We start from the raw sequence: 12,033 nt of genomic DNA, 5'->3' as shown, positions 1-12,033 counted from the left end.
GTCTGCTCATCTGATTTCTGAAGCACCTTTTTTTTTTTCTTTGCCATCTTCACAACCACAGGAGGTTCAGTCCACTAGCTCTGCTCTTGAAATCTCGCTGCACTTCACCATAGCCTTCTCTCATGTAAACATAAATGTGAGACAGCTGTGTATCACACACAAGCTAGCTTTCCCTAGAATGGCTGGAGTAAATGAAATTCAAGAATCAACAGTTGAAGAAATAACTGAAATATTGACAGAACGTTGGGCAGGAAAGAACTGGCCTCTGTACCCTGGATGAGCTCAAACAGCTGCCTGAAAAGACCAGGTAAACTTCAGACTCACTAACATTTTTCTAACCCAAACTGGGATATCACAGCAGTATTAAGAGGCTGCTTTGTGTATGAGAACAAAATACATATGAAGGGTACGTGTGTCAGTTACAGAAAACACTGCTTGACAGATCCCGTCTGTACTGAGGAGGGGAAATATAAATGCTTCCAAGAAGTTAACTCTATCTTGGTTTTGGTGCCAGCAATTTATGAGTACGGTAGTGGTAGCTGCCACCCACACCATCTCCTTTTATAAGGGAAACTAGGAACTAAGAACCTTCTCCAGGGCATGGCCTTTGTGTTAATCCCATGTGGTGGCTGCAATTGAACTGCACCTGGCTCAGCTTCACGATTTGTCATCCTCTTCCAGAGTTTTTTTTTTTTTTTAGATAGTTGTTTTGGGCCTCTTTAAGAAATTTGTTTCCATTCTTCGCTCAGCAGTGCCTCAGAAGAAACCTGCTAAAATCCAGCTATCCTGAGCTTGATCAGACTCCTGCACAGGCGTGAGATGAGATCCCTTGCTTTGAGGTAACTATTCTAATGGTGTGTAACTGGTGACGGGGGCATTCCTTGCATTATCCCCTCATGCTTGCAGCTACTGTTAGCTCCCAGATTTATCACATTTCAATGCAGATGGCTGTAACACTCTAAAGATTAAATAAATTAGTCCTGTATTTTTGTGTAGTATAGTGCTCTGTCAAAGTTGACCGTAAAAATGATATATGTGGCCTGATGTTTACATGTTCTTATGCTGCTAAAGGGGGAGTAGTTAGGTTGCCACTCCGTATATATTCCTTTTGTTTCTAAGTTCCTGCAACAGAAACATCTATTCAGAGTCACTGGAAAACCAGTGACCATTACCATAGGCCAACTTATCTGCAGAATTTTATACTGGTGATAAATGCTTAAGAGGAGAACCTGAATGATTTTTTAGGTGATAGGATAAAAGTGCAGGTGAGAGGGTTGCTGTTTTTCCTTCAGTGAGTACACTGAACATATGAACGGAGTGCCTCTGTTAGTTTCAAATTTTGCAAAGTAAAGTGACTCTAATATACAAGCTCTAAACATGAGTCTTCCACGTATTTTAACAATAGCTCAGTAGTAATATTTTCCTCCTGTTCAGAGTTGACAGCTAACAGGTTACTTTTTGCTCAGATTCTTCTTTTCTTTCTTCTTCCTTGGATGTACAGCTACAAGAATGGCAGATTTTACTAATCTCTCTGATAGGTAAAGATAAAAGCACCTCTTCATGAGCTATGCAAGAGCATTTTCCTATCCAGAATCAGCCTCTGCCTCCTGTAATTTATCTAATAGCGAGTCTAAATTCTACTTCATGTAAAACAATGCAGAAACATTTTTTGTTCTTTGTATTTCAAGTGATGTGATACCAATTCCAGAAAGCTTGCAAAATCAGAAGATAGAGCCTGCTTATAAGCCATAATAAGGAAAGTTATTTCATATCAAAACCAGGCATCACTCATCAGTTACTGGTTTTGCTCTATGTCTCTATTTTAATAATATCACAAGAAATAGCCTGCTGTGCTAATGAAGTAAAACAAAATGCCTCTGAGAAGGTGCATTTGGCAAGCTGGGAATGGACAGCAGCCAAATGGAGCGGAACAGTGCTGTACAAATTTGGAGAAGCACATTCATCATCAACAGCTCAATCTGAAAAACCATTCCTCAGGGAAGCAGGTGTATCCGACCCTTCCTGCCATACCTTCCTTGCACAGCTGGGACTTAGAAAAACAAAACCCCAAACCAACAGCAAACAAGCGAACAGCCCCGATGTTATAAGTATTAGAAAAAGCAACTACTTAAAAACAGCAGCTCATTTTGCCATTTGTTTAATTAAAAAAAAAACAACAACTAAGCAACCTGTGTAAGACAGCTCTTGCTGGTCAGTAACCATAACGTTACTTTTTCACCCAAATTTCATGCCTTTTATTTTCCAAAAGGTCACATTAAACAAAGGATAATACAGACAAGTCTTAGTCAAAATAAATCTGTTTGCTTTTAAGAGAGTAAGAGGATAAAGAGAACAGCAGAAAAACATTAGCCAACTGAAACTGAGTTAACAAACAGAACTGGTAGTGTTTAATGCCACCTCCTATACAGAAATGTTTCCCACTGGGAAAAATGTGGGGGGCAAGTCCACTTTGCTCCTTCAAGTCACAGGCTGGAGCAGAACAAACAACAGCACCTAACACCACAGTCACTGTACATATATTCAAGTTTTACATGTCTGCAAAGCAGAAGTAGTAGCAGCCATTTGGATGTTCTTTCTTAATGGTTCTCAGGGGGGGCCTGGGGAACTCTGAAGGACCTGGTTCCTGGGATGTAGAGCTGGAACTGCAGCTGCTGCTCCTGCTGCTGCTCCCAGCCATCTGCACCTGGCCTCTGTCCTCGGTGGGGGAAACCTGGGGAGAGCCCGGGCTCAGGTACCCGGCCGTGGTCTGTGTAGAGGCAGTGGTGTACATAGCTGGGCCAGTGTTGTTTTTCACGTAGACGTTTTTGATAGCAACAAGTGTATGTGCCATGATGCTGAGGCTGTTACTCAGATCCTGCATGCCTTGCTGCAGCAGCCGAAGATTGTGGTTGACGCTGTCAAAGCCAGACTGGATCACCTGCATCTGGGTCTGCTGAATCTGCAATAGGTCCGCTTCAGTTATTCTGATTTGGTCTGCCTGGGATCTGCCTTTTGATTTGGCTTTTACCTTCCCTGAGGAAGCACCACCCGATGTCCCCAAATAAGGCAGCTGCTCCTGGCTAGGTGGGACCACTGCTATGTCCTCAGAGCTTTCTTCCGGCTCTACCACTTTCACCACTATCTCTTCTTTTAGGTTCATCTTCTCAAGACCGGGTTGATGAGATGGGCCGGGATCATCGTTAAATCCTAGAGATGAGGGGAGAGGAAAAGCAGAGGAGAGTCAGTGAGGAACTTCACAGTCAGTCAGGTCTGTTTTTACCCCTCAGCACACCCATCAGCCCTTGAATCAAGACCCCACCACAGCAACTTGCGCTGCGCTATCTGATGCTTTTAGAGAATACATACCGCCTCTACGCGTGGGGAAGAAAACCCTAAAGATCCATTTACTGAATAGCCATGAATAGTAATTCCCTAAATGTCCCCACCGCAGGGACTAAGTTGCAGGTTCCAAAAGACAAATCTTGTTCTGTGCTGTGTGTGTGCACGGTAATGCCGATTGCTGGGAATCCCTGGGTACTGCAGCTGCTGTTTCAGCGCATTAACGCCCCCTCCCTCTGGGACACAAAACCATACGTTGTCACAGCACTTCGGGCAGCCTAAGATTGCATGTTGGCATTTTATTTTTGCAATTTCAAGAACGGAGCCTACAAAGGCGGACAGAAGGGGGCTGGCTTAGCGCCGCCCGGACGGGAGGTCCGCTCCCACGTGCTGCTGCGATGTACTGTCACGGGCCGCCGGCTACACGCAGCACTGCGCGTCAAGGCGCGAAGGCGGCGCCCCGCACTCACCCATCTCCCCCACGGCGGCGCCGGGCAGCTCCAGCGTGTCGATGCCGCCCACGATGGGCACGGCCTCGGCGTGCAGCAGGGAACCGTAGGCGCGGGGGTGCAGGTGGTGGTGGTGGTGGTGGCGGCGGCGGGGGGGCGCGGCGCTGGGCGGCAGCTCCTCGGGGGCCAGCAGGAGGCCGAGGCCGAGGGCGGCGGCGGGGCCTGGCGGCCCGCTGCCCTGAGACAAGCGGCACAGCTTGCTGCGGTCGCGGCGCTTCAGGTCCCGCCAGCGCTTCTTCAGGTCCTCCACGTCGCGGGGGCAGGCGGCCACCGGGTTCACCTTGTGCCGGATCAGCTCCCACACCTTCCGCTTCTGGCCCGGGGAGGCGCGGCCCGGCCCCGCCGCGAACAGCAGCCGCTCGTGCTTCAGCACCTGCTCGATCAGCACCTCCGTCTCCGCCTCGTTGAAGTTGGCCTTGCGCCGCTTGGGCGAGTCCTCGGCCATCGTCCGCCGCCGGGGGCCGGGGCGGCCCGCGGGGGGCGCCGCTGCCCCTTCCCCCGGCCCGGCCCGCGGGCGCCGCCGCCGCTAGGCCGGGCCCCGCGCCCCGCCGGGGAAGGGAACACCGCGCATGAGAGGAAAGGACGCGCGCGGCCGGCGCAGGCGCCCCGTGCCCCGCGTGTTGACATGGGGAGGGGGCCCGGCCCCGGGCCCGGCCCGCGCCCGCTCCGCCCCCGCCCGCCCCCCTCCCGCCGGGATTCCCCGCCGCCGGCCCGCCCCGCCCGGCCCCGCCGCGGGTTGTGCGCCTGCTCGGCGGCGGCGGCCGCGGCGCCCGGGAATGGCGGCGGTTTTGGAGCTGCTGCTGAGCGAGGAGGTGGCGGTAGGCGCCGTGGTGCGGTGGCTGCGGCGCGCGCCGGGACAGCGCCCGCCTGAGGTAACGCGCGGCGGCACCGCCCCGCTCTCTGCGGCCCGGGCGGGTAACGCGTCCCACCGCGGGCCGAGCGGGAAACTTTGCGTACGGGGGAGGCCCGCCGGAGGCCCGGGGGGGGCCGCCGGGGGGCCGAGCTCCGCCGAACGGGCGGCGGGAAGGCGGGGCCGGGGCCGCGGGACCGCTACAGCCCGCCGGGCCCCGGGGCGAGGTGGAGGCGGAATGGCGGCGAGCGTGGCCCGAAGCGCGGTGTCGCGTGCCGGCTGGGGAGGCGCGGTGATGCCGGGGGGGTGCGCTTCCCGCCGCCTCGGTGGTGGGAGAGGCGCTGGGAGATCCGTACGGCCGTCAGGGGTAGTTCCAGCGAGAGCGGGGCTGGTGCTGGTCCCGCTGAGCATCGGGAGCTGCTCGTGGCCCTGTGTGCACGCTGTGGTATCCCCCGACCTGTTGCTGGTCTGAGCGTGGGGATCCGCTGCGTCCGAGCAAACGGAGCTTTGTAACGCACCGTGGCCGAGCGTTGGGGTTCCCGTGATTGCAGAAGCCTTTATAACCTCACATTGACCAGGAGTACTTACACTGAGGTGATAATGTGGAGAACAAGGTCTATAGGTGAAGCATTTTCAGCCCGAACTCCTTAGAATGCTTACTGCTGTCACCCCAAACTTCTGTGGGAAGGCGGGAGTGGCGTTCCCGGTGTCCAGCACTTCTTAACCTGTGGGCTGCTGATGTGGGTGTGTGGATGCCGCGCAGTTCAAGGCACTGACCTCTCCGGAGGCTGTGGGCTGGCTGGCTGGGGGGTTCGCCTTGCCGGGGGCCTGTGGGTGGTGTGTGGGGTGAGAAGGCCAGCGGGAGGCAGGGATCTGGCAGCACGCCCTCATCCTACAGCAGGGCTACAAACTCTCACAGTGAGAGAGGAGTAAAGGCATGCTGTGCTCAGAAAGGTTTGAGGAGCTGACTGGCCATGCGTGCTGACTGTAAGGTGTCTCTTCTCTAAACACAGATGGGCAACCGAGGAATGGTAGAGTACATCTTTTCCTGGCTTTTGTGGGGCAGTTCTACGCTGCTGGCACCCAGTGGGTTTTGTGTGCTGGTCCTGGTCTGCACAGGGTGTCACAGGGCATGCTAAGTCCACCCTGTACCAAGGCTGTGCCAGCCGCAGGCTTCACTAGGGAGCTGCTGTGCTGTCATGCTTTCAAGGAAGAATTTCAGCACTGGTGTCAAGGATGGCAGGAGTCAAATCGTGGCCCTGCTCTCACTGCCTTCTTTTGTGGAAACTACTTCCAAAATAGTGTTTGCTCTCCTTTCTTAAAGTGGAGATGTGAATGGAAATGAAGCAGAACGTGCATGCAATTATTTTCGTGTTACTAAGGAGTAAGTTGCTGCCTGTGAGTGCTGCTTCTACTGTTGTTGAAGTGGCACAGGATACCATGGAGAGGAAACAGGAATGTGTATGTCGTTAGGAACAAAACACACTTTTCCTGGCTTACAAGGCTTTGAGCTGTGCATGGGGTATGGAGTCTTTTTGTCTGGTGTTACCCTGGGAAGATCACCACCTGTTTAGGTTTATAATGTGTTAATTCTATGAGTGTTTTTTAATTTTTTTTTTTTTTAAGGCTTGTTACTTACAAATGTCATGCTTGTCGAAGTTGTACAGTCTCTGTTAGCTCTCTGGGGGGTTTCAAGCGAGAGAAAATATTTAATTGAAATAATCTGATATTTGGCACCACAGGACTCAAAGTACTTAAACACTTGTTCTCACAGCACCCCTCTGTGGATGTAGGTGGTATTTGTGGGTAAGTAGGGAGCGGAGAAGTGGTAGGTTTTAGTTTTTCACGTTAGAATTAGCTGCCTGAATATCCATGCCCTACTTTGAAACATTGGACGCAGAGGTGCCAGTTGCTTCAGGCTCTTGCTGGCCGCAGCTCCAGTAAGTGTCACTGCTGTTTCCAGGGGACAGCTCTCCTGGTTCCCAGCTGGAGGCCAAAGTGAGTGACTCCATTGGGAATCTCCTGCCAAAATGACTGTGTGGAGGCTGGCTTTCAGGCTTACGACTTGTGCTAAGGTCATTTGAGCTGTATTGGCCTACTTTGACATATCGTGTTGTTTTTCATTGTGTATTGCAATACACAAGTGAAAAGAATGAATGAGGATGCAACATTATATTAATGCTTTGTCCTCTTTTTTTGTAGGAGAACCACATCCATGACAAGCTGGTGTCGCTCAGTTTGCTTCAGAAAGACTTTGTGCCTTTTCTACTGAATTTTTTAAGGGAGCAGACCAGCCAGATACTGACTAATGGGCCCTCCACTCCTGCTAAAACTCCCAATTCCAAGGCCCATAGGAGTCAAAGGACAGGACCAGAAAGGAGAGCAGGCCATGCAACTAGCAGCCGAGTGCAGCTCTTTTCCCAAAGGACTCCGGTGACCTCCTGCACCACAGACACCAGCTTTTCTCCTGCTGCTGCATCCAGTGGCTCCTCTTCCTTTTCTGGGTCGAACCTGTCAAGCCCTTGCAGTGACTTCCCCAGCGTGGTGTCCAGTAGCAGCCCGAGCTTTGGGTACAGCCCTGTGCTCACCCACAGTGAGAAGCGCTCGGCTCAGAAGGCCAACCTGGGGAGCTTCCTCACTGCTGCACCAGAGGCCTTACCGGCAAGGCGAGGCAGGAGGAAGGGCAGCAGCTCTGTCAGTGCCTCTGGCCGGCAGGTTGCTCGGGACCTGGGACGTTCCCTGGCCGAAGAGGAAGATGGAAAGAATGAAAGTGCATCATGGAGTGGAGGGAGAAGGAAGCGGAATGAAGTGCCTCTTGTTACTGCTAGATCCCCTCCCAGCCAGCTAAACCTTAATAATCTAGAGGAGTTCCCACCCATGGGTACTGCCTCTGGCTGGACAAAGTAAGAGTGTGTCTGCCTCGCTGTCTCATTTGGATTGTGCTGCAGGTTGCTGTTCCATGAGTAGCTCATTCTGTTGTGCACATCTGGATACAAAAGATGCTGTCACAAACAATACCCTGGGGCTGACTTCTTGTTCTCCTTGGCCAGAATAACCTTGTAACTGCTTCCGCAGAGGGGAATATTGCTATCACAGGCAGTCAGCTTTTGACCCTGTGTGCTCACCTCAGTGCCCCTTTAGCATCTCATTTGTGTTGTGCCTTCAGCTTGCTGGTGCAGAGGCCAGCTGCTGTAAAGCTGAACGCATTCTTGTCCTTCTGTGTTCTAACAAGTCAGCATTATCTAAGTTCTTCATGTTTCTTGTTTAACACAGTAGCAGGTGCTGATCAAGTGCAGCCCTGGAAGGCTCTTCAGCTTTACTGATGCAAGGAAAAAAGCTTTTGGGTTGATGTTCTGTGAATTCTGGTAACGAACGTTAGTGTGCAGCTTCATTTGTGTCATGTGGTTATGGACAAATAGCTGGCTAATTCTCATATTCACTTTGGTCTTCAGCGGGCCCTACTCTCCCCGGTGATACTGCCTTTGCTTTGGGGCAACTGTCTGTCTTGTGATTGCCTCATTACTCCCTTTGATTTTTTTCACTCTTTAAAACTTTTATTAGGAAGTATAATGCTTTCATGTCAGGCTGTTTGCTCTGTAAGCCAGGCACTGGCCTCTGGAAGGGTCACTTTCTAGTTGGACAAGTAAAATTCCATTAGAAAATTGATAGTCTCTGAGCCTGCCTGGAAAATGCCTCTTACTGCATTACAGAGCCTCTTCCTGAAGGTCCAGTCTAGGTAGCTTATGCAGGAGGAATGGGTTCCCCTAAACTTTAAGGACAACACGTTACTGGGATACAGTGGTAGTTTGTTTATTTGTGGTTGTGTTAGAAGCTGCTGGTGAATTGGTTTCGTGTGAAAATAATTCATCTGCTGTCCTTTTAAACCAGAGTTGTTTGGAGGAGCTGCTTGGCAGTCTTTGTCGCTATTCTGTGCACTGTTGATAATTGCACGTGTCAGCTGCAAGGGGCAGCAGGCTATTTTTTGCCATCCATAGCTCCTTGAGTACTGACAGTATCTACAGATAAAGTTTAGAAGTTCACAGTGCTGACTTGACAGCTGTTTTATTTTAGCATTAAGTTCTTTTGGAAGAGTTTAACGCATATCAGTCTTGAGATTTAATTTCTTCTGTTGTTTTGGTGATTTCAACGAAATCCCTTCTCACTCTTTCAGCAAAAGCAAGCCGTCAAGGCGAATCAACCCAACTCCTGTGAGCGCTGAACGCCCACTTTCAAAGCCAAAGATGTGCTTCACTTCAACGCCTGTCAGCCAGTCTCCAGCTGCACGATTTTTGTCTGGGTCAAGCCCTGAGGCCTTTACCACTGTGCAGGAGGGAAACTCAACTTCTGTGATAAGCAGCAGCCTTCAAGAGGAGAGGGAGATGCTGAAGAAAGAACGGTACAGTCTGAACAGGGTGTTGAAGGGCTTTATTGATTTTTAGTTCTCTTGTCTGAAGATGGTATTGACAGGAGAGTGGAAATGACCAGAGGAGTGTCTAAAACAGATGCTGATAATCTTAAACTATATTTTGTCTAAAACATTAATGCACTTAGCTCATGCTTGTCATTTCAAAGGTGTACTAACACTGGAACAACAACTCTCATTTTATCTTCAGGAATCTTTACTGCTTTCTTACCGTTGCATTTTCATGGGTTTGCATGTGTGACTGTCTCCTGTCCAGCTTCTTGTAGGTTGTAGAGGTGAAATGTATTGGTTTGAGCACATGTAATTAGGCTGTATCTAAGACTTCATCTGTCATGGAAGACATGGTTGAGTTTGAAGAAAATGAGTTAACAGTGCAAATGTGGGGAAAATGTTAATGGACTTTAGGCAAACTAACTGAAACTTGTGGTCAGAGAAATGGGACGTGGGTAGCAGGAAGTTCAGTTTTAAGAAGTTTTAAAGTTGTTACCGCAATTGCCTGTCTAAAATTGTGTGTGCTGAGAGATGAGGTGAACTTTAGCTTCTAACTTTGTCCGCTGCTTGGATACTGAGTGACTTTCCTCCGTCTGTAAAATGATATCACTGTTAGTCTGTGATGGTTGGTGCTCTGGAAAAAAAGCAAAGCATGGTAATATATAATTGCTGGCACAACTGCTAGTGTTCTTTGTAGCTTTTGTCCTTGGGGGAACTTCTTGGGACATGAGTGGAATTCTTTCCCTGGAGTTCACTCCAGTGGAACCAGAATAGGCTGGAACAGACCCACCAGGTTCTCATTAATTCCCTTTTGTACAGGGTCTGTACCAGAACTGGTCAGGATTCAGGCCTACCTTTGTGCACTTCAGTGAAGCACGTATTCCAGTCTGAATTTCACCTGCAGTGTTCCAGTAATCTGTATAAACTAAAGTAGGTGAAATAGCAGTACGTGGGCTGGACTGGACCCATGAGGTGATCTCATCTAACCCATCATGCTTTCAACAAAAAGGTTAGTGCTTGGGGCTAGGAGCTGCTGCTGTGTCCTCAGTAGCAGTAAGAAGTGAGCAGCAAAGCTAAGACAGTCTCCAACCAACTGGGTTTCTTTTTTGAGCAATGGCTCAAAGGGAGAAATTCATGCTGAGGTAGATGACAACACTGAGGTGGAAATGAAGCTGAGTGTAACTGTGTTTTTGGAGGCTTACTGTGGTCAGTTTAAGAAGTGCTTGGCATGAAGTAGTTTTCTTCAGTTCTAATTGATCAAGTGCTTGTGTTCGTTGCAAGGCAGATGTTAGTAAATAACCTTTCAGCTTCTGTTTTGGGACTGATTTGTTTTTCATTGCTGCAGTTCGAGGTTAGGCCAGCAAAAAAGTTCTTGGCTGTGATGAAAAATGTTCGTGTCTTCCCTATAGCTTTGCAAGTGACTATTAACGATTTTACTCTTGAGAGAATTTGGACATAAGTGGATGTGATGTTCATGACGTGGATGTTTCATTGAGATGTTAAATGGTCTTTTCATATTGCTGTTAATGGCTTCTCTCTTGCTTCTCATGTGTCTTACGGATGCTCCTGCATTTTGGGTGACCTCAGGCTTTTTTTAAGCAATACCTATGTATTTAACTGAGTAATTGTTATTGATTCAGAATCCAGCAATTTAAGTAAGTAGTTTGTCCTTTCTGTTGCTCAACTTGTCGATATGGGATTTCATCAGCTGTTGCATTGCCTTTCCACATACTCATATTGATTCTTCTCAGGGCATCGTTTACTTGTAAATATGGCTGGGAGTCTGGAGCTGAACATTATTTTCATAGACTTTTCAGTGTCCAGTTGTCAGAAATTACATGGACAATATTATTCTTTTTAAGGACAGGTTCAATATTTTTGACAAATACCGGTTTAGATGAGAAGAAACAATGTAAGCAGCCAAAGCGCCAGGCTGCATCATCAGAGGAGGAATTTGAATGTGGTTCTTTAGCACTGCCATGCTAATAGCTGGTTTAGACAGTATAAATGATGTGGTTAGTTACTGCAGGACTTCCTTCATGCTGTGCTGGCAGGGAAAGGTCTCTCTTCTGGTCACATGGTTGCTGTGCGTCATTTAAACGCGGTATGTTGCTGCTCTTGAATTTCAGATGCAAGTTGCTGCACCAGGCATCTTCTCCTGCAGGGATATCTCCCGATCCTGGGACTCCTACTAAGCCCACCTACACTCGCAGTGCTAACCTTCCTGCTGAAAGCCATCTGGTGACCTGCGCAGATCCTGCAAAGGTTTCCTGCAAGAAACAGTTGGAGTGTCTGGCACAGCTCTACTCATCATGTATAGCAGGTGAAGACTGAGATGTGAGACTGACCCTTCTGTGAGCTTTGAGCTCGTATGTGCACTGTGAGGAGAAGGCAGATAACAAGTAGAAGTTCTGGTGTAGTTACTGTGTATAAATAACTCCTAAAAGAAACTCAGTTATTAAAATAAATAGATTTTACATAATAATTTAGGGAAGTAGATGAATGTGATTCAGTAGTCTGACATGTAGGAAGCTGCAGTTGTGTGACCCTGTCTGATGAGGTAAATTTGAACAAGCAGACCCTTGCCTCGCACGTCTTTCCATGTTGATATATCTGTGGCTGTGTGTGGATAGGGAGTTCTTTACAGACTTTGTCATAGAGTAGTTGTCTATCTTTTTACCTTCAGTCGTTAAAACAGGTTGAAACACAAAATTCATCTCTAGTATCACATTTCTTCTCTTCCAGAAAACCTGGTACCAAATATTTTTCTGGAGCTTTTTTTTGTTCTGCAACTGTTAACATCTAAAGGAACTTCTGCTTCAGAGGAAGAAGAGAGTGACCTTGAAGTCAGTGAAGGAAGTGAAGGTGAGCCGTAGAATTGAGTGGAAAGAATGTCCATCCATGAATGATGATAATGTGAT

At 48.8% G+C, this 12,033-nt stretch overlaps 2 protein-coding genes across 7 annotated transcripts in view; one reads left to right on the top strand and one right to left on the bottom strand.

The window, feature by feature from the left end:
* Positions 1-2,142: 2,142 nt before the first annotated feature.
* LOC423240 lies at positions 2,143-4,419 on the bottom strand. Its single transcript, XM_015287104.4, has 2 exons — positions 3,810-4,419; positions 2,143-3,207 (listed from the first exon to the last, which is right to left on the bottom strand). Exons 1-2 carry the CDS (start codon positions 4,291-4,293, stop codon positions 2,549-2,551), a joined length of 1,143 nt encoding a protein of 380 aa, XP_015142590.3. The 5' UTR covers positions 4,294-4,419; the 3' UTR covers positions 2,143-2,548.
* Positions 4,420-4,598: 179 nt separating this feature from the next.
* The window catches only part of CDAN1 (codanin 1), a 37,242-nt gene continuing 29,807 nt past the window's right edge, over positions 4,599-12,033 (top strand). For all 6 annotated transcript variants that reach the window (XR_005860477.2, XM_421163.8, XM_040701909.2 and 3 more), the window contains exons 1-5: positions 4,599-4,720; positions 6,901-7,601; positions 8,870-9,094; positions 11,242-11,435; positions 11,858-11,977. Coding sequence is in view for 5 of the 6 variants with exons in the window: in XM_421163.8 (XP_421163.6) it covers positions 4,625-4,720; positions 6,901-7,601; positions 8,870-9,094; positions 11,242-11,435; positions 11,858-11,977 (1,336 nt within the window). In the remaining variant the exon portion in view is untranslated. The remainder of the gene's footprint in view (positions 4,721-6,900; positions 7,602-8,869; positions 9,095-11,241; positions 11,436-11,857; positions 11,978-12,033) is intronic.

The sequence above is a fragment of the Gallus gallus genome, chromosome 5, assembly GCF_016699485.2.
Source record: "Gallus gallus isolate bGalGal1 chromosome 5, bGalGal1.mat.broiler.GRCg7b, whole genome shotgun sequence".
Classification (NCBI taxonomy): domain Eukaryota; kingdom Metazoa; phylum Chordata; class Aves; order Galliformes; family Phasianidae; genus Gallus; species Gallus gallus.
This window is presented reverse-complemented; position numbering and strand designations above follow the sequence as displayed.